Source organism: Siphateles boraxobius, unplaced genomic scaffold, assembly GCF_051911475.1.
Source record: "Siphateles boraxobius isolate OS27281-9 unplaced genomic scaffold, OSU_SipBor_1 11, whole genome shotgun sequence".
NCBI lineage: Eukaryota > Metazoa > Chordata > Actinopteri > Cypriniformes > Leuciscidae > Siphateles > Siphateles boraxobius.
In genome coordinates this window covers 12,204,806-12,225,312 of record NW_027508711.1, presented here as the reverse complement: position 1 = coordinate 12,225,312, position 20,507 = coordinate 12,204,806, and the positions used below count along the sequence as shown (strand labels likewise).

The 20,507-nt window shown below is 42.3% G+C and overlaps 1 protein-coding gene across 1 annotated transcript in view; it reads right to left on the bottom strand.

Annotated features, from left to right (window-relative positions):
- The window catches only part of nsd1b (nuclear receptor binding SET domain protein 1b), a 29,989-nt gene extending 10,030 nt beyond the window's left edge, over positions 1-19,959 (bottom strand). The window contains exons 1-17 of the mRNA XM_077196736.1: positions 19,843-19,959; positions 19,638-19,768; positions 17,496-18,054; positions 16,624-16,768; positions 16,303-16,472; positions 14,378-16,214; positions 14,186-14,298; positions 13,811-14,093; positions 13,462-13,562; positions 13,285-13,330; positions 12,037-12,218; positions 11,731-11,862; positions 10,352-10,475; positions 10,059-10,259; positions 2,599-2,778; positions 2,242-2,398; positions 1,953-2,158 (exon numbers count right to left, since the gene is read on the bottom strand). Of these exons, the coding sequence (XP_077052851.1) occupies positions 1,953-2,158; positions 2,242-2,398; positions 2,599-2,778; positions 10,059-10,259; positions 10,352-10,475; positions 11,731-11,862; positions 12,037-12,218; positions 13,285-13,330; positions 13,462-13,562; positions 13,811-14,093; positions 14,186-14,298; positions 14,378-16,214; positions 16,303-16,472; positions 16,624-16,768; positions 17,496-17,822 (4,204 nt within the window). The 5' untranslated portion in view covers positions 17,823-18,054; positions 19,638-19,768; positions 19,843-19,959. The remainder of the gene's footprint in view (positions 1-1,952; positions 2,159-2,241; positions 2,399-2,598; positions 2,779-10,058; positions 10,260-10,351; positions 10,476-11,730; positions 11,863-12,036; positions 12,219-13,284; positions 13,331-13,461; positions 13,563-13,810; positions 14,094-14,185; positions 14,299-14,377; positions 16,215-16,302; positions 16,473-16,623; positions 16,769-17,495; positions 18,055-19,637; positions 19,769-19,842) is intronic.
- Between the last annotated feature and the right edge of the window lie 548 nt (positions 19,960-20,507).

Here is a 20,507-nt window from a genome sequence, read left to right as displayed (position 1 = left end):
ATAATTAAGGCGTTTTTTCACTTCCAGCCTTCCTTAAAGCACAATTCCGGCCAAAAATGAACCTAGGGCTAAATAACACATGGGTACTGAGTCGACCGTTCTCTGGGATGCGTTTTCATGATAATAGAATGTACCCAGTTTTAACGTTAGTTTTAGTTTAACCACAGATTAGTTTATAACGCTAGTGTATGGGGCATTGAATGAGTAAAAATAAAAATCCCTAGTTAATACCACTAACAAGGCTCAAAATAGCCCCACACTAACACATAATTAGGGTCCCTGCCTGCAAACTGAAGCATTGAGAACTTTGTAAGTGTACAGAAAGTTTAATAAGAAGATACTTTATAAAGGCAGTACATTTCGCGTATATAGGCAGGAGCCATCTCTAGAAAACAGTCTCGACCAGTCGAACCACGAACGTCGTGCTACGTGAGCTAAACTGTGACTATCGACCAGGACGTAGCACGGCGTTCGTGGTTCGACTGGTCGAGACTGTTTTCCAAAGATGGCTCCTGCCTATATGCGCAAAAGTGTACTGCCTTTATAAAGTATCTTCTTATTAAACTGTCTGTACACTTGCAAAGTTCTCAATGCTTCGGTTTGCAGATAAGGACCCTCGTTTATGCTACCGTGTTAGTGTGGGGCTAATTTGAGCCTTGTTAGTGGTATTAACTAGCGTTTATTTATTTTTACTTATTCGATGCCCCATAGCGTTATAAGCTAATATGTGGTTAAACTAAAACTAACGATAAAACTGGGTACATTCGATTATCATGAAAAACGCATCCCAGAGAACGGTCTACTCGGTACCCATGTGTTATTTAGCCCTAGGTTAATTTTTGGCCGGAATTGACCCTTCGCTAAGCCACGCCCGAAAACCGCAACTGGCCAATCGTGTATTAGCAACCGTAACTAGGCGCGGGAGGTCTGGCAAGCTTTCGAGCGAGTGAAACATGCCGAAGCGTTGTGCGTATGGATTGTGCTAATCTGATACCCGGTATCCTAAAAGTTTGGACGGGGGAGTGGAATTTTTTTCCTTCCCGAAAATCTAAAAGCCAAGAGGAGAAATGATGTGCGTGGATCAGCAGTGTGGGAGACCACATTCACAACTACATGTCCACAGGATTAACAAAAACACATATTGCTTGGAAGTTGGAAATAATGACTGTTCTTTGTTCATAATGCATATATTTTAACGTAAAATAAGACGATAAAAGACAAGACGGAGGCTCACTGACATACTTTAAAATATATTTCAGCATTTCGTTAATCGACGGCCTACTAACGTTACCCCTGACTGAGTAACTTTAACCCAATCTGATCGCGGCTCACCCGGTGTTAGTGTTATTCCACAAAATGTATGGATAAACTGTTTGATATATAATTATTAGATTATTTTCACATTTCACTTACCCTGCTGTGCACGAAAATAGCTGTGTGTTTCCCATTTGAATGGTCAGCGTATGAGGCGGCGGCTGCTTGCGCTGGGACTATATAGGCTTTAGCTTCAATTTGAATGAAATTATTCGCTAATTGGTTGCATATTATTTTGTGGATATATCGCTCGAATGCACACTGCAGTCCCCTTTGTCTTGCTCTCTCAGATATTTCACATGTTCGCCAAAAATTACTAATTATCTCATTGGAAATGTCTGACACCGGTGCATACACACTGTAATAGACGTGCCAGACACGAAAGCTTGACAGGCGTAGCAACAGTAACTAGGGAGGGCGGGGCTTAGCGAAGGGTCAATTGTCCTTTAACAATTATATATCACGTATAAATTATTAAATACGAAATTAATAGAAGTTATTCAGATTATTGTGGTTTGGAATTGGTCAAATGTGCTTGGAAAAAACTTTAGCATTTGATTTTGTAGAAAAAAGATTTTTGTGTGTTTTATTTTACAGTATCAAAAGCAAGCAACAATAATTAGTAGCAGAGGATATACCTTTCTTATAGGTAGAGTCAACTCCCTTTCCCATTTTCTCTTTACTGTTGGCATCACCCTCCATGTAAGGGAAAACACGGGCTTGGTAAGTCCACAGGTAGTCATTAGAGCCGAAGAAAAGCACTGGGAACTCTCCGACATCATGTCTCATGCGTAGGATATTCTCAGGAATGTTTTGGGGATTGCTAACTTCTGCCGGCCACCATCTAACAAAGGGTAGAGCAGAAACTGTTGTGTACACTGACTGTACAAAACAGGAATGATAAGGGTTGGTTGTGTGGATGCTGACCTGTAGCGGCCCACTTTTACCCACACTACCTCCTTGTAGTGCGGTTTCTTTCCAGCACGACAGTCGTTGCAGTACCAGCTGCCTTCTGGCATGTCGATGTTGAGACACTCTCGGTGAAATGCCGCAGGACATGACTCACAACACAGCAGACTACCTCCTGTAGAGGGAAGTGATACAGATACAGAGAAGAAGTGTTTCTGATCAGGTATAATAAAGCGAGCTTCTTAGGGAAGTTCTTTTAAGCTGAATTGAATGAATTCATAAGGATTACTTAAGCCATTAATATCATGTAAATGATTTAGTGCACACACTAAAATCAGAGATGCAAATTGTGATTCAGCAAACAGCTAAATGAACCTTCTGAGCAGACGAAGCACCAGCTGACGTTGACATGTTCGTGGTTGCGGCAGCCTTTTCTGGGTGTGAAGTGGTTGGGACACACTATGTTGCTGTGGGTGAGTGTGACACTCCCAGCAGGAACGCAGTTATCGTTGGCGTGATATGCCACAGGGCATCTGATACAGCGGGTTAGCTGGCCTAGACACAAAATATAGAGAATTTCATAATAAAAGCACCCACATTTGAAATATGTGTTTTAGATGGTGAACACTAAAGGCCCCGATATACTCACAGCGAAGTTCTTTTTTGTTCTTCGCTTAGGGGTAAAACGAAGTTTGAAATACATGACCAGCGATATACTGTTAGCGAACATCTGACGCCGCCCACACTGCTAAGAGTGACGGTTACGTGCAGCTCGCTTTCCTCTCAATTACAAAATAAACACAACAAAATTTTAAAAACAGCAAGCATTTTTTTTAATAAAGCATAAGAAAAGCATCTGATCATAGCAACGTGGATATGTTGATTATTCGGTTCTAGTTAAGTCAAGTCACGTTTATTTATAGCACTTTATACAATAGATTGCCTAAAATCAAGCAGAGTTACCATATTAAACATGAAAAACAGTGTCAGTGTCTCGTTTCATCAGACGTACAACTTTTTTTTTTACTATAAAGCAGCTCTCCAGTGTGTTCATGTTTTCACTCACGGAGTCACGGACGTCTGACCTCAACTGACTGAACCGAAGAAATTATCCAGAAAAGATTTTGACGTGAAAGAAGGTGGAGACTCTGCTTACCTATACCTATAGAGTGGTTCAGGTATGATGTCACTTAGTAGGCCAACCGGCAGTTAGCATCACTCTGGTTCCCTTGTCAAAAACCCAATAGGATGTTCCCATAGGCTTTTGGATTATCGCTATTAAAAACCAGCTCTGTGATCAACAAAAGTTTATGATACTTGCATGTTTTGTCTATCAAGATAATTATCACAGATAAATGCAACTTTTATGATTTTTGAAGCCTAAATGCAGTCGCCAGAAGTAAAAAGCTAAAGGTAGTGTTTAAAGGAACTACACCACGGTCCCACGAATTCAACGTCATCATCATTAAGCTTCCGACAACTCTTTCAGTTTTTATCTAAAAGCATTTTCCCAGAACATTTGAGTTAGAATAAATTTTAAGAGCACAATTATAAGCATAATGAGGCTGTAAAAGCAGACTGAGTTTACCTGTTCGGCTATGACGTTGAATCTCCTCGACAGCCTCTGTAGTCACATTTAGCCACTTGTTAGCAACTGCCTTTTTCAAGACACGTAACAGCTTCAAAAAAACACGAGTGGGGTAATATTGATGTGTTTTATGTCGTAGAATAAAACGTTACAGTGTCTTGAGCTTGTGTTCACCACAGACCTTATTTCGGCTATTTAACCAAAAACCCATTCAAAAAACCCATTGACTTCGGGACGATGGAACCGTAAGTGTTAAAATGCTAACTCGCTTCCGTGTTTTGGCCTACAAAGTGATGTCATACCTGCACCACTCTATTACATAATCGCCACGGACCAATGATAGTACAAAGGTGTTTACCAGCTAGAGTGAACTTTTCTGGAAAGTTCGCTTTGGCAAGCTGTTTCGAGCTCCCAAAATGAACTTGAATTTCATTGAATTTCAAAATGAGCCTGAATTTGTTCGAAATTACGTCACAGCAGTTCGTTCTTAAGTTTCGCTTGAAGTATATTGGAGCCTTACCATGGTGTACGTTTTTTTTTTTTTTTTTCGTCAGGTGAAATTGGACACTTAAATGTACATGCTAATTTCCTTTAATTTTTAAATTTAGATTATCTTTGCCACTCACTTGAAGTGAATCTTTAAAAACACTAAAAATTATGTAAATGTAATTGTGGCGAGGGGGGCGTGGTTCAGCGAAGTCTGTAGTGCGAGAGCAACGACGGAGCCGAGCGGTGAGTAAGTAGGTCAAGTGCAAAATGACGAACACCTGTCTCTGATTGCAGTAATTGGCGTGGGGAGATCGCATAAAAGCTGGCTGCTGCAAGAGAGCGCGAGAGAGAAGGACTGGGTACTCGTGCACGAGACGTGAGCTGGACGCTGAAGAGTGATATTTGATATTGGAAAGAGTGATATTTGATGTAGTGGAAAGAGTGATATTTTGAACGTGAACGTGATTTGTGTTAGAGCGCGCACAGCGCATTTCTTCTGTTTCTTACCTAAATAAAAGTGTACGAGTCCCAGTCACGCCGACCCCTGTCTTCTTCCATCACACCAACACTGAACCTTTACTACACTGGTGCCGAAACCCGGGATGGAAGAAGAGGCCGCCGCCACACAGCCCCCGTCCCCACTTGCGGACATCATCCACGCGCTCGCGGGACTCCACCAGCAACAACATCGGGCCCTGCTGGCCATGGAGGAGCACCAGGAGCGTCGGTTCGAGACACTCCTCCGGGCCCAGCAGGAGGACCGTGAGCAGTTCCGGAGCTGGATGGACCAGGAGGTTCGGGCCACACCATCATCGCCAGCTCCAGCCTCGGCCCAGCCCATGCACCTCCACAAAATGGGTCCAGGAGACGATCCCGAAGCCTTCCTCGAGCTGTTCGAGAGGTCGGCCGAGGCCTGGGGCTGGCCGTCCACAGACTGGCCGATGCGGCTGATCCCGCTGCTGGCCGGAGAAGCCCAGATCGCCGCACAACAGCTGCCAGTCCAGAACCTCCTGGTCTATGAAGACCTCAAGCGCGCCATTCTGCAGCGGGTTGGCCGGACCCCGGAGCAGAGCAGACAGCGGTTCCGGTCACTGGAGCTCGGGGAATCCGGCCGACCCTTCGCCTTTGCGCAGCAGCTCCGGGACGCGTGCCGCAAGTGGTTGATGGCCGACGGACGCGACGTCGAGGGAATTATAGACCACGTGGTACTGGAGCAATTCGTCGCGCGGCTCCCCCGGAAGACCGCGCAGTGGGTCCAGTGCCACCGCCCGACGTCGCTGAACCAGGCCATCCAGTTGGCGGAGGACCAGATGGTGGCGTGCCCAGGGGTCGGCGAACCCCTTCCAGCAGCTTCTCTCTCTCTCTCTCTTCTCGCCCTGTCCCTCTACCCAGGTCCCGTGGAGGATTCCTGCCCAGGCCAGCGCCCCGCTGGAGGACCGGACCTACGGCTGAGCCTGTTCCCGCACCCAGAACGCCGTCCAGGGGAACAGCCTCCGCCACTGCGCCTCCTGCACCCCCGCTCTCCCCACGCCAATCGCTTGACCCACTTCCCGCCATTGGGGCGGCGGGAAGGACTGGGCCGGCCTGTTGGCGTTGCGGGGACCCTGGACATTTTATCGATCGGTGCCCCGTAATGGAGGTGGGGACACTGGTCAGGGTCCCTGACACACCGCAGGCTGCCCCCGATCAAGCTGGGTTGTACCAAATACCAGTGAGTATTAAGGGGGGTACCTATCAGGCTTTGGTGGATTCAGGCTGTAACCAAACCTCCATCCATCAAAATCTGATACAACCTGAGGCATTGGATAAGAGCCGCACGGTTAGGGTTCGGTGTGTGCACGGGGAGGTGATGGATTACCCTTTAATGCCAGTCATTATCCAATTTCGGGGCCAAAAGCATAGTGTGGAGGTGGCCGTTAGCCAACACCTCCGGCACCCGTTAATTTTGGGGACCAATTGGCCGGGGTTTAAAACACTATTGGGTTATTTGTGTGCGGGTGCTTCTGGGACAAAAAGGAAGCAGGAGAGGGGAGCGGTCGCTCAGGTTGGAGAGGCTGTGCTGGGGCCCTCGGTATCTGTCCCAGAGGTTCGGAACGCGGTTGAAAGAAGGATTCTTTCAGAGCGTGATGACTTTCCTCTGGAACAGTCCCGAGATGAGACGCTTAAAAATGCGTTTGACCAGGTCCGTACGATCGACGGGCAGCCCCTCCACCCCGACCGACCGCCCTCATATCCTTATTTTGCTATCATAAAAGATAAGTTGTATCGGGTGACCCAAGACACCCAGTCAAAGCAAGATACAACTCAGTTATTAGTTCCAAAGAGCCGTCGGGAAATGCTTTTCCAGGCGGCTCACTGTAATCCGATGGCTGGTCATTTAGGGCAGGCAGCTACACTAAATCGTTTAATGACCCGATTTTTCTGGCCGGGCATTCACGAGAACGTGCGCAAGTGGTGCGCGTCTTGTTGTGAATGTCAGTTGGTGAATCCACCGGCCAACCCAAAAGCACCTTTGTGCCCTCTTCCCTTAATGGAGGTCCCCTTCGAAAGAATTGGAATGGACCTCATCGGGCCATTAGAACGATCTGCTCGGGGGCATCGCTTTGCATTAGTCCTGGTGGATTATGCAACGCGATACCCAGAAGCAGTGCCGCTTCGCAATATTTCCGCTAAAAGCGTGGCGAGCGCACTGTTTCAATTAATCTCCCGGGTAGGAATCCCGAAAGAGATTCTCACGGATCAAGGCACGGCGTTTATGTCACGCACTATTCGCGAACTGTACGAATTATTGGGCATTAAATCGATTCGCACCAGCGTCTATCACCCACAAACAGACGGCTTGGTGGAACATTTTAACCGCACGTTAAAATCCATGATTCGTAAGTTCGTACGGGAAGACGCCAAAAATTGGGATAAGTGGCTAGAACCCCTCTTGTTCGCTGTACGCGAGGTCCCCCAAGCCTCCACGGGGTTTTCCCCCTTCGAGCTTCTCTATGGGCGTCAGCCCCGCGGGGTGCTGGACGTGCTTAGAGAAGCTTGGGAGGACGGACCTTCGAATAGCAAAAACGAAATTCAGTATGTCTTGGACCTGAGAACAAAACTCCACACTTTGGGGCGGCTCTCTATGGAGAATTTGTTACAGGCTCAGGACAAGCAAAGTCGGCTGTACAACAGGGGGACTAGACTACGCAAATTTGCACCGGAAGATAAAGTCCTTGTATTGCTTCCCACATCCAGCTCTAAATTACTCGCGAAGTGGCAAGGGTCGTTTGTGGTCACACGGCGAGTCGGGGACCTCGACTATGAGGTTGTCCGATCAGATAGGGACGGGGCACATCAAATTTACCACCTTAACCTCCTTAAAAAATGGAATGAGGCGGAGCCAGTGATGCTGGCGACGGTGGTAAGTGGGGAGGAGGATCTCGGTCCAGAAGCGAGCTCAAAATCCCAATCTCTCGCTCTGGCATTTGGTGGAGACCACCTCTCACTGTCCCAGATCACTGACATACGTAATTTACAAGCAGAGTTTGCTGATGTGTTTTCGCCCCTACCTGGTCGGACAAATCTCATTCAGCACCACGTTGAGACCGAACCGGGCGTAATAGTACGCAGCCGGCCGTATCGTTTACCTGAACATAAAAAGAAAGTAGTTCAGGATGAATTAGAAGCTATGCTGGACATGGGGGTAATAGAAGAATCCAACAGTGACTGGGCAAGCCCGATAGTTTTAGTGCCTAAAACCGACGGCTCCGTCCGGTTCTGTGTGGATTATCGCAAGGTGAATGCTGTGTCGAAATTCGATGCGTATCCAATGCCGCGGGTTGACGAATTGCTTGATCGGCTCGGTATCGCTCGTTTTTATTCGACACTGGATTTGACAAAAGGGTATTGGCAGATCCCCTTATCTCCAATATCTAAAGAAAAAACTGCTTTCACGACGCCGTTTGGATTACACCAATTTGTTACTCTTCCTTTCGGCTTGTTCGGGGCTCCCGCGACCTTCCAGCGCCTGATGGACAGAATTCTCCGGCCGCATACTGCATATGCTGCTGCTTACTTGGATGACATTATCATCTATAGTAACGACTGGCAGCGGCATATGCAGCATTTGCGAGCTGTCCTCAGGACGCTGCGAGGGGCGGGGCTCACCGCCAACCCAAAGAAGTGTGCAATTGGGCGCGTGGAAGTTAGGTATCTGGGCTTCCACTTGGGTCATGGACAGGTGCGTCCCCAAATTGATAAAACCGCAGCAGTTGCGACCTGTCCAAGACCTAAGACCAAAAAGGAGGTTAGACAGTTCCTGGGGCTAGCTGGATATTACAGGAGGTTTGTGCCTAATTATTCGGACCTGGCTAGCCCGCTGACTGATCTGATTAAAATGGAAGCACCAGATACTGTCCAGTGGACGGAGCGGTGTCAGCAGGCCTTTACCCAGATAAAGGCTGCTCTATGTGGCGGACCGCTCCTACAGGCTCCTAACTTTTCTCTCCCTTTTTCCCTACAGACTGACGCGTCGGACAGGGGGCTGGGCGCAGTCTTGTCCCAGGAGATAGAGGGTGAAGAACGGCCGGTGCTGTACATTAGTCGGAAGCTCTCGAAGAGAGAGACTATGTACAGCACCATTGAAAAGGAAGCTTTAGCCATCAAGTGGACCGTTCGCACCCTCCGCTACTACCTCCTGGGTCGAGAGTTCACCCTCTGTTCGGACCACGCTCCCCTGCAGTGGCTCCACCGCATGAAGGATACCAACGCGCGGATCACCCGTTGGTATCTGGCCTTACAGCCTTTTAAGTTCAAGGTGATCCACAGGCCGGGTGCACAGATGGTTGTGGCTGACTTCCTCTCCAGGAGGAGGGGGGAGAGGGGGGAGGCTGCAGGCCGGACGGCTCCCCGGCCTGAGTCGGGCAGTGGGGGTATGTGGCGAGGGGGGCGTGGTTCAGCGAAGTCTGTAGTGCGAGAGCAACGACGGAGCCGAGCGGTGAGTAAGTAGGTCAAGTGCAAAATGACGAACACCTGTCTCTGATTGCAGTAATTGGCGTGGGGAGATCGCATAAAAGCTGGCTGCTGCAAGAGAGCGCGAGAGAGAAGGACTGGGTACTCGTGCACGAGACGTGAGCTGGACGCTGAAGAGTGATATTTGATATTGGAAAGAGTGATATTTGATATAGTGGAAAGAGTGATATTTTGAACGTGAACGTGATTTATGTTAGAGCGCGCACAGCGCATTTCTTCTGTTTCTTACCTAAATAAAAGTGTACGAGTCCCAGTCACGCCGACCCCTGTCTTCTTCCATCACACCAACACTGAACCTTTACTACAGTAATATAGTATTTTTCATACTGTACATTATAATGTTGTGATGCACAAATTCACCAAATTCAAATGAATGATTTTATTTTATAAGTATTTAATTTTAAAATGATTTGGACAAAATAGCATAGAATTTTCATATCAGCCACAACATGAAATAATCATGAATTAATAATTATTTCATGTTATATACCTATGTATACCTAGTTTGCAAGATAACATCCAAATGCTAATTCGCACTGGTCCAACAAACACAGCATCCAAAAATTGTTGCCATGATGATAAGATAACTCACCTAATTAAAAATAACAACTGTATTTGACCAACACTTTATGGACTGAATCTTACATATGTAAAGATATTGCTGTTCCCAGGTGGAATTGTTTTTTTTTTTTAAGGCAGAGGTCATAACCTGATCTAGCACCTAACTTTTCTAAGCACAACAAACCTTTAGATATGGATGGATTGGTAGGGTTTGTGATGAAACACGACAGGCAGACGTGTAGAGGGCAACGAAAGGCCCGGTTCAGAGGTACAGTGGGTGCATGGCTGGCAGCGCACTCCCCATGGTAGAACTTCCCACATCCAGGAAGCATACAGCGCCTGACGTCCTCACCCAGGCTCTTACAAGCAAAGCATGAGTGTATACCTATTCAATATATTCACAAAACCAGCTGTCAAAAGCTGTAAAATTACTTTGAGTCAAATTGTTGATTTGTGAATTATGAAGCAGGCACTCACCAGACGTGCACTCCTGACATAAAAATGTTCCTGTGGGAGGCTCGTTCAGACCAGTGCATTGTGGGTGGAATGACCCACAGCATTGCCCTTCGCACAGAAGAAGTTCTCCCTGCTTCTCACATGCCTTCAGAAACAGCAGAGGAGGAGATCATTGAGGGATTGTCTAATATGCCATAGTTATCGACAACTGAATTTAGTGAATTCATATTTCACATGATAAATTAATTTGCTAAAACATCCTAAGATCAAGATCACTTCTTTGAAACATCTTAAAGGATAGTTCACCCAAAAGTGAAAATTACCCCATGATATACTCACCCTCAAGTCATCCGAGGTGTATATGACTTTCTTCTTTCAGACGAATACAATCAGAGTTATATTAAAAAAATGTCCTGGCTCTTCTAAGCTTTATAATGGCAGTGAATGCTCTGTATGTTCCTTTGGATATTGGGTATATGGATATATTTGGATATTCCTCTTACATGAACGCATCGCTTCACTTCAGAAGGCCTTTATTAACCCCCCGGAGCAGCGTGGAGCAGTTTTAACATGGATAGATGCACTTCTATGAACTTCAAAACAGCAATTCAATGCCATTATAAAGCTTGGAAGAGTCAGGACATTTTTTAATTTAACTCTGATTGTATTTGTCTGAAAGAAGAATGTCATATATACCTAGGATGACTTGAGGGTGAGTATATCATGGGGTAATTTTCATTTTCGGGTGAACTATCCATTTAGTCTGAAATATAGTTATAATTGTTTTATTTGTTTATTATTAAATCTTATGGGCTGCATCCGAAAACTTAGGCAGCTGACTTGTTGCCTAATCAGACAAGGACTTTATAGGCAGCGTTTGCGAACGAAGGTACCTCACAAAACTGATTTCAGACAGACTTCTGAGGCAGTGAAAAGGACAGGATTGTGGGATATCAAAGGCAGTAAAGGATCTATGGTGCCTTCAAAAATTGATCAGATGAAGGTATCTCAGGAGAGAGGAAGTGAAACTAACATTGGATTCGGACGTGCCTTGATGCCTTCCTACCCTGGAATGCATCCTCCGAAAGCTGCAAGTTTTGGGACGGAGCCATGGTGAATCAAGAGACTTCGGTCTCCGTCACACTTTCTGGACTTCACCAATCAATTAGCCCGCTTAAACCCCGCCCCTTTCTTAGGGAAAAGGAACAATATCACTGGATCACTTTCAGAGTGATTTGTTGAACAATTAATGATAAAAAAACTTGCCAGCCAATCAGAATTCACCTGACTTTAAAGAGCTTGAGTATTTAACTCAGCAGGCGACATAACTTTTATTGTCCGTTGGTGTGGACACTAATATAGTTATCGTTCTTGATGTAAACGGGCCTCAACACACCTACCTGACACACGTTTTCCTTGAGTAAGATGCTGCCCCCGTTCTCCTCTGAGAGTCTTTTATTATCCGAGAGTCCTTCATCAGATTGTGGATTGTCTCCTCTTTCAGAACACAAGCCATAACTGGATACAAACATCTGAACAAGATGCCAGATATTCCGGTTAATTAATTGAGCATTTAGAAAGATTGATTTAAATAAATTTCATTGAATTCTCTGGCTGAATGAATTGGCTGATTAGAAGCAATTGTATAGGTGTACCCAATAAAGTGAACATTACGAAATAATATAAGAATAGTTATTTTTACTGACCTGTGAACTTGAGCATCTGAGAACATCTGAGTCATCCTCTGCTAATTCTGGGTCAATGGGATGAGGCATTGCAGGGGCAACTTTAATCTCCATCTCTGTGCTTTTTATTATTGGGTCAGTTGGTTTGTCGATGGACTCAGAAGACAGCTTGTTCTTACTTTTTGATGATTGTTGTCCCATTCCTTCATTTACAATACAATTACAGATTGTAAAGCAAAAGACAACTAAGGCACCAAATAAACTATTTTTTAAAATAAAAAATAATAAAGTTCAGTGGCAGCATATGCCAGATCTTCTAGAGCAGTGTTTCTCAACCCTGCTCCTGAAAGACGCCCAACACTGCACGTTTTCTTTGTCTCCCTAATCAAACACATCTGATTCAACTCATCAGCTCATTATTACATGGGGATATATGTGATAATGAGCTGATGAGTTGAATCAGGTGTGTTTGATTAGGGAGACAAAGAAAACATGCCGTGTTGGGGGTCCTTCAGGAGCCGGGTTGAGAAACACTGTTCTAGACCTTAAAACATAATTTTCAACTAGATTAGACTATTGTTGAAAATGTAACTGATGGACATACGTCTTTTAGTACATAACTAAATGACCTGGGGTGCGTTTCCGAAAAGCATTGTTAGCCAACAATGGTCGCAAGTTCTGTCGTTATTAGCATAGTTCAACGAGTCGGTGTTTCCCGAAACCATAGTTCCAACGAACATTCGCAAACGGCATAAAATTTTCTTTCAGCTCCGACCTCTTGTTTGCATGTCATATGGACTTAATAAACTCTTATGTGGACAAAATAAGCAAGATGACATTCAGTACAATCTATGTTTTATTTTGAATACATACAAAGTTTTACAAAGTTTAGTTTGTCAAAAGATTTAAAGCACCGCTTCTGAAGAGTGAGCATGTGCGTACGTGCTCTAGAACATAAGAACGATCCTATGATTGAATCTGGAAATAAAGCAAAATAACTGAGAAAAATGAGAATCAGTCCTCAGATTCCATGCCGTAATTTATAGCTATTATAAAATACTATTAACTAGCTAGTTTGTCTTCAGCAATGCATCGTAATATGGTAGTTAAGCAGCGAGTTACGTCGTTGTACGGGAAACACACCCCAGGGCTACATGTTCGAAAAACGTGGCACTTGAATTGTCTCTGATTGTTGGCTATGTCCCTAAAATAATGAAGTTGCCCAATATATTAATATTTTAATTATAAAAGTTTTGAAAGCAGTCAAACCTGATCTTGTAGATTGTTCAGATGAACACATCTTCTGTGACTTCACCTGTGAATAATAATGCTATTAGCCCAATTTTCCTTTGTCCTTATGTCATTAGACTAAACTAGACTAAAATAACAATCAGGTTTTTTTTAATAACAATTATACTTTATCTAGTTATCTTTTTTAAATAGTACCTTTCTTTTAGGCATGAGAATTGGTTCAGCTTCAATGGAGCTTTCTAGAATCTTTTTGGTGGGTTTCCGTTGTCTCTTTGTGCTTAGACACACATCATCACCTATGAAAATGATGAACAATAATTTCTTTTTGACTGTTATTTTGTTCTGATAAAAAGTAATGAATATAGTCAGCCCTAAAACAATAAATAAACTAAAACGTAGGGGAAAAGTGTGGTTCTGGCTTGCACTAGGGTCTACATATGACCATTGCATATGGTAAAACGATGTGATGGAATTGTTTGAAAAATAGTATTTTTCCAAACAGTCATAAAATGTATTATGTAAACCTTCAGAAAAAGCTACTCACCAATGGCCAAAGCATTTTGTTTTTGAAGCTGCTCCCTATGGCAAAGTTCAGCGCATGGTGATGGGATTGTTTCTGGAGGTGGAGTTAGCGTGTCAACAGACAACACTTGACTCTCTTGACATGCCCTGGTATTTATTGAAGGAGTGCTCCGAGACATGTCTTCTGGAGGAGGAGTCTGTAATTCTAGAAGGGGCCTCGTAACACCTTGTTCTGTTACCTGAGGATTCTGTATACTTTCGCCAGATATTTTCTCCACTGGACCACTGCAATTGTGGTTTTCGACCTATTCATAAGTTTTAAAAAATTGTCAGAATGTTAAAGCGAATTACACAATACAAGATAACTTACACATCCAACTTGAACTTGATTAGCTACCTTAGTAAACGACTCAGGTTTCTTTTTTGCTTTCTTCTTAGTAGAAAACAATTGATCGTATTCCTCTGTCCATTCTATGAGTCTTTTGCTAGGTTTTCGAATACGTTTACATTCTGTAAAAAGCACAAACATTTTTGAGCCCACTTAAAAATTGACACAATCTTTAGTTGATATTAGCATTGTCTACCTTACCTGTAGGGGTGTAATTTGTTTGACAGTTGGCTTGAGTATTTTCTAATGCATTGATGGAAGTTGCCTTCTCGGGGACAAAAGAAAAAGACTTATCTATGCCACCCACCAAAACTTCACAATTTATTGAGGGTAATCGTTTTGTCTCTTGAATACAACCTCCTTCGTCTTCATGTAATGCTTTGTTATTGACTTGGTCAAACTTTTGCCAACGCTTTTTGGGCACATTAGCTGAGAACTTAGCTGAGGTCTCTGGTTCCTCTGAGGGCAGGTGAAGCGCAGATATCAGTTTGTCAAATGAATCTTTTGAGTGGATGTTTGATGTGACCACAGTGGTTTTCTTTTTCGAACTAATTTTTTTACTGTGTCTTTGAGCATTTTTTGAAACTGTAGGGTTTAGATGATTTTCCGGGATACTATTTGTCCCAGACTTCAGCTTCATCTTCTTCTGTTTGGATGTGATTTTGCCTAATTGACATTTTTTTGTAACTACTGTGTTCACTGTGGTCAGCTCATCCTTCACATTCGGAATCAGTGATGGCTCCTCTTTAATAAGTTCACTTTTGGGTAACGGTTCTATAACCAATGCTGTTCCATCGTTCTCCTGGCTATCATGCATATCCTTGAGCATCATTAGGAATGTGCTAAACTTATAGTTTGCATCAGGATGAAATGACAGAGGTTGGCCACTGTGTTCATTTGCGAGTGATTTGAAGGTTAATTCTTTCATGTTCTCCATATCTTCCATATTCAAGCACAAAGATGGAGTAGAACTAGAAGATAAATCAGAAATGTGACTCTCTTGTTTGAATTTGGATGAATGAAAGGCAACAGGTGCTTGAGATATCAAAGAAGTTTCATCTTCAGATTTGACTGAATGTTCATTGTCTTTACAACTTTGATGATCAGATGATAGCTGGGTGCGTGTGCTAAAGTTTGAGTCTTCTTTCTGATCACAGCTTGCAGTAGTTGGAATCTTCTGTGCATGGCCATTGTTGTCTACATCTGTTGTCAAAGAAGACACACAATTCCCTATTTCAACATTTGAGGTTGACTCTTGGTTTACCAGTTGTTTCTTCATCCACTCTTCCTCCTCCATTGCCTTCAGTGCTCTCGTCATCAGGCGATTACTTGCCGGAAGGCACTTCACTCTCCTACCAAGAGCTTTTCTGGCTTCGGTTGATAGATGTTCAAGTCCAGTGATTTGATTGTCCTTGGTTTTCATGCTTTCTAAATCTGGCATCTTAATTTTACAAGATACCTTCCCAAAAGAACAATTCACAGATTTAATTCCAGCACGACCGAGTCCCCCATTGACTTGACCTTTCCCTGTTTTACTGAACCAAAGGCCACCCTGGTTCTCCACATTCTTTTTTATTTCTTTGTCATTTGTAATGGGAAGCTGACTTGGGGTTGAGTTTGATTGTTTGATATTTGATATTCGCTCAGAGCTTTTGGGACATCTGCGGATCTGTGGTACCGAATCAATGTCAGAGTAGGGACTGTCCAACCCTTCCATAATCGTATCCTTCTCATAATGAAATTCCTCAGATGGTTTCAAATGTGTTGATGACTTTCTTTGTTTCTTTTTGTTTTTAGACCCCTGATTATGTGGTAAGGTGTTCAGGTGGTCTTTATGTGTAACTGTCCCATTGCTCAGAAGACTAATGTTGGGTAATTCCACTGGCACAGACACTTTGTTTTCTGTGTTATTTGTGGTTCCTTCAGAGATTGTTTTGAAGAAGTCTGAGGATGGAGTGGTGACCCTTGGTTTCTCCAGGAGAAGTGCTTCTGCTTCAACCACACTAGCTCTCCAAGAGTTCAGAAAACGCTTGGGTATCTGCAAAGTAACCCAAGAGTAACAATTTCACAAGGGTTTTAAAAAGGTCACAATATCCATTTTACTGAAAGGATGTTTCAGAAATTACAGAGTGTCTGGCGTTTTCATCTTGGCGTCCACTTCCTTTCACAAAAGGGAGATTGTTAAACTGATATCCACCCACAAATATATGAGTAGATCGCTCAGGAACCCATGCTTGCTCTTCAGGTTCCCCAAATGTCTTGAGGAAATACTGACGATTGGTCCTATCTGATGGCTCTGAAACACAATCGCACAAAGCAATTCAAGAAAGGACAATACACATTTTTGTGGGTGGATTGTGTGGAAAAGGTGACTGAAAAGTTATGAATCTGGTTCATGAAATTAGGAAGGGGCATCTACAGTATGGCTTCTGTGGTTGTGTACTTACCTTTAATTCTGTGGTAAACTCCCTCAACTGGGTGAACAGTCACCTGACAGGGCCACCATGGTCTACGGTTGAATTTAGCCCATATAACTTCACCCTCCAAATAATTCACTGGTGGTAGAGCCTTTCTTTTTGTTTTTTTTGTCTGCTGGTGGACATCATATATAAATTAGGTTAATTATGTTAAAGAATACGTAAGAACGTAAAATAATATAGGTCCCTTTTCATGTATCTCTTTACCTAATTAACATTCTATATTATTTATTGTAATATTGAAAGTGCCATATATTTTTTAAATCCCATATATACCCCAACAATCAAGCCAATAAAGTTTTGATAGACACAGCTAATTACATGTTTATAATTATGTCTATTTACTTATGTAGTCTAGTAATTACTAGCCGGAAAAAAAAAATATTATAGCCTAATATGTTAAATAACCGTAAAGTGAACTTCAAATATAATCCCCTTAAATGTGCCTAGAAAAATAGTCATATGCTAAGTAGCTTATATCAATACATCACACAGAAATGGATATAATTTCTATTACTATAAAAGCCTAATAGGCATATAATAGGCTACAATAATATAATATAATATATTCATTTTTATATATATATATGTAAAATAAAAAATATTTACATAAAAAAAAATATATATATATATTTAGTAAGATTCATTCAATGTTTTAGTATATACATTTTATGAGCATATTTTTATAAATGATCAACTATATTATTCTATTGATAATTAAACGTATTAATAACTAAAATTATGTATATTGACATGTTCCTAATTTTAAAAGTTTGCAGAAAAGCTGATCTCTTCGTATGAAGAGACATCTAATAATACTGGTGGTGGTTTGGTGAACTTGCCATTACAATCCCGGCAGGACTGCTCACAAGTGAAGAAAGGCCACAATCACTTTTAGACTTGTCTTCAAAGACGACTTCTTTCCCCAAGGAGGAGCGAGCCTTTGAAACTTTGCTTCTAGGCTTGACATCCAATTTTGTCTTTAAATTTGTATTTGTTGTATGTTCTCTTGTTGAGCCATACGAGGCTCTTTCCAGCCGAGACACTGTCTCTGGATCCATAACTTCATCCTCGTCCTCGTCTTCAAACAGAATTGACTCAAAGTGCAGTCCATTTGCAAATGGACTGGATGAGTCCAGACTAAAATCAGGGCTGGGTGGGGACGCCATTTTGAGACAGATGTGTTAATAACTCAGTCTGGCTACAACACACCAATCTGAGTTAATTGTGCACACATAGTTCCATAAGCTTCCAAGGCTTTTCTAGCAACAAATATGAGTAAACTATGGCTCTTAAGTTTTTAACCCATGGACAGGTGAGACAGGAAGGGCCAGGGTCAAAGCCAAGTGTCTGTCTGCCAATGGGTGAAGTTTTCCATATACTGTCAAGCAGATCCAGCACCTGTGAACAAGTACACCAATGTGTTGAATTACTTAGAGTAATCATATGTGACCGAATCATACCGGCACTGCTCCATTATCTGAAAAACAAATTTGTATATACATATACTGTAAGCATTCACTTCATCATCACTTCCTCTGTAATAGTAAAAATCTTAAAATGAAATAAGTAGACAAATATAAATTGTGCTTGTGTGTAGATTCGCAAAAAAAAAAAAAAAAATATATATATATATATATATATATATATATATCAAAAAGTTATAAATAGTAAAGAATGGTAGTAATAGTAAAGCAAAGCTGGCATAGCACTGTTGTTTATGAATGTTTAGGAAATTTTACAAAAAATGTTGGCCTAAATTTGCATCACATCTTCATCTAAGTCTTTTAACTACATAAAAGTAGTTATGTATTATACATTTTAATATATTTACATATTTTCACTTGTTTATTAAGCCAAATCCAGTGTTTGGTTTTCTCCAATTGTAATGGTTCATTAACACCAAAAGACTCTTTTTTGCCTCATCTGTCCACAAAACATTCTTCCATCAGTCTCATCCACATGGTCTTTGTCAAATTTTAGACTACAATTTGTCTTGCTGCCCTGTCGCTCTAGTCTAGCTGATGGTGGACTCACAAACATTAACCGGAAGATCTGTAGATGTTACTCTGAGGTTTCTCCTTGAATATTGTTTTTCCTGCTTTTGGAGTGATTTTTGCAGATGATCATTTTTCTTGGTAGAGTAAGAGAGTCCATTTGAATTCTCTGTAGAAACAGTTTTGCAACCTTTTCCAGCCTAGTAAGCATCAACAACGTTTTTGACAGGAGACCCAGGTTCATGTTCATTCAGTAATACGAGGCTGTCAAACTCACACTTGATTTTTATCCAATTATTTAAAACACCAGCTCCAATTACCCCTATTATTATATGAACTATTGATTTATTATAATATAATTCTAGATTTTCCTTTCTCCAAAAACGAGGATATTTTCATCTGCATCATTTTGCTCAATAAACAAGTGAAATATACTAAATAAGTGAGTATACATATTTATGAATCATTCATTTAATTGGATTCTCCTTGTTGAGATATAGGACTTAAACGGATGTTTGTTTACAATATAGTGGAATTTTATGATTAAATGAAGAAAATTCTTAAGCGTTTACAAAGTTTCTAGCGCGACTGTACGTTCGGAACGGATTAATTACGTAGGCCCTACTGCTTAGTGCTTACTATTCCGAGTAGGGGAAGTATGGTGTTCCATTTCGAACATTATCCATTACACAGGAACGCAGGAATGATAGCGGGCGCACATATATAACAGAGCGAACAGTGAACTCTGACACATGATTCACATAAAGAAGTATTATATGAGGAGATACAATAGTGACATGCATGTAAAATCTGGCAGCGCTGTGCTCATTGTCACGCGTGCTAATCTCATTAATATTAATAAGCTATTGTTTTAATAATATCTCTCTCCCGAACAAACATCAGAACGAGTTCAGAGCTACCCCGGATATTTCGTTATTTTAAAACATATAAAACGTGATGCCTAAGGAAACACCGATGGAATCTTACCATTTAAATGTTGGCCAGTGTTATTCATATTGACAACTCTTCGTTTGCGCGCGTGAAATGACCTTTTTTCCCAAATTGTGAAAGTGGATCAAGAAAATCCCAGCCGCAGCTGCAGTAGTAGGCCAGAGAACCTGAGAACACATTCATGCTATCATCATCACTCTAGCCCTTCAATATAAAAATACATGCATTATAACACTCTCACCTAGAGGAACCTTCCCAGTGCGCGATGTCTGAGTCACAACGTACCTCTGCGTTACGATGCGGACGTTGTACTTTTCATTTTCAATGATTATGGTTTCCTTGCTGTCGACCTGCCCCTGGTTCTGTTTCAAGCCCGTGACTGTATGTGTCTATGAACAGCAGCCAATCGGCACGGCAACCCAACCCCTTGCGAGAGGAGCTCTTCTCAACTCCTGTGCCACACTTTATCCCAAAACACAATTAAACATTACAAAACGCTCAAATGCACGTTTAATCGAACATTTTGCGTCCTTTTAATATTTTTTGTATGTTAAGATAGATACTGTGCGTTTGTAACGGACATTTCTACCCTTAATTGGTAGGTTTTCCTTTAAGTGACCTAAAATCCTATTCTGAAATAAACACAAATTTAACACAAACACTCGGAAGCGTATGAAAATACGCGATTATGTTTAAGTTTCAGCGCTCTTGATCATTCAAGATGGAGTCTACTGTGTGCTGGCACAGGCCACAAAGCGTTAAATTTCGATTTGAAGTAAGGCTTTTATGCATTGAAGAAGTTGTGATTCGTCTTTAAACGACGTTTTTTAACATTAGAGTTGATAAAATGACAGTGCGCGTGAAGACGCACGTGCGTTCAGCAATGCTGCGCTATAAAAATGGCAT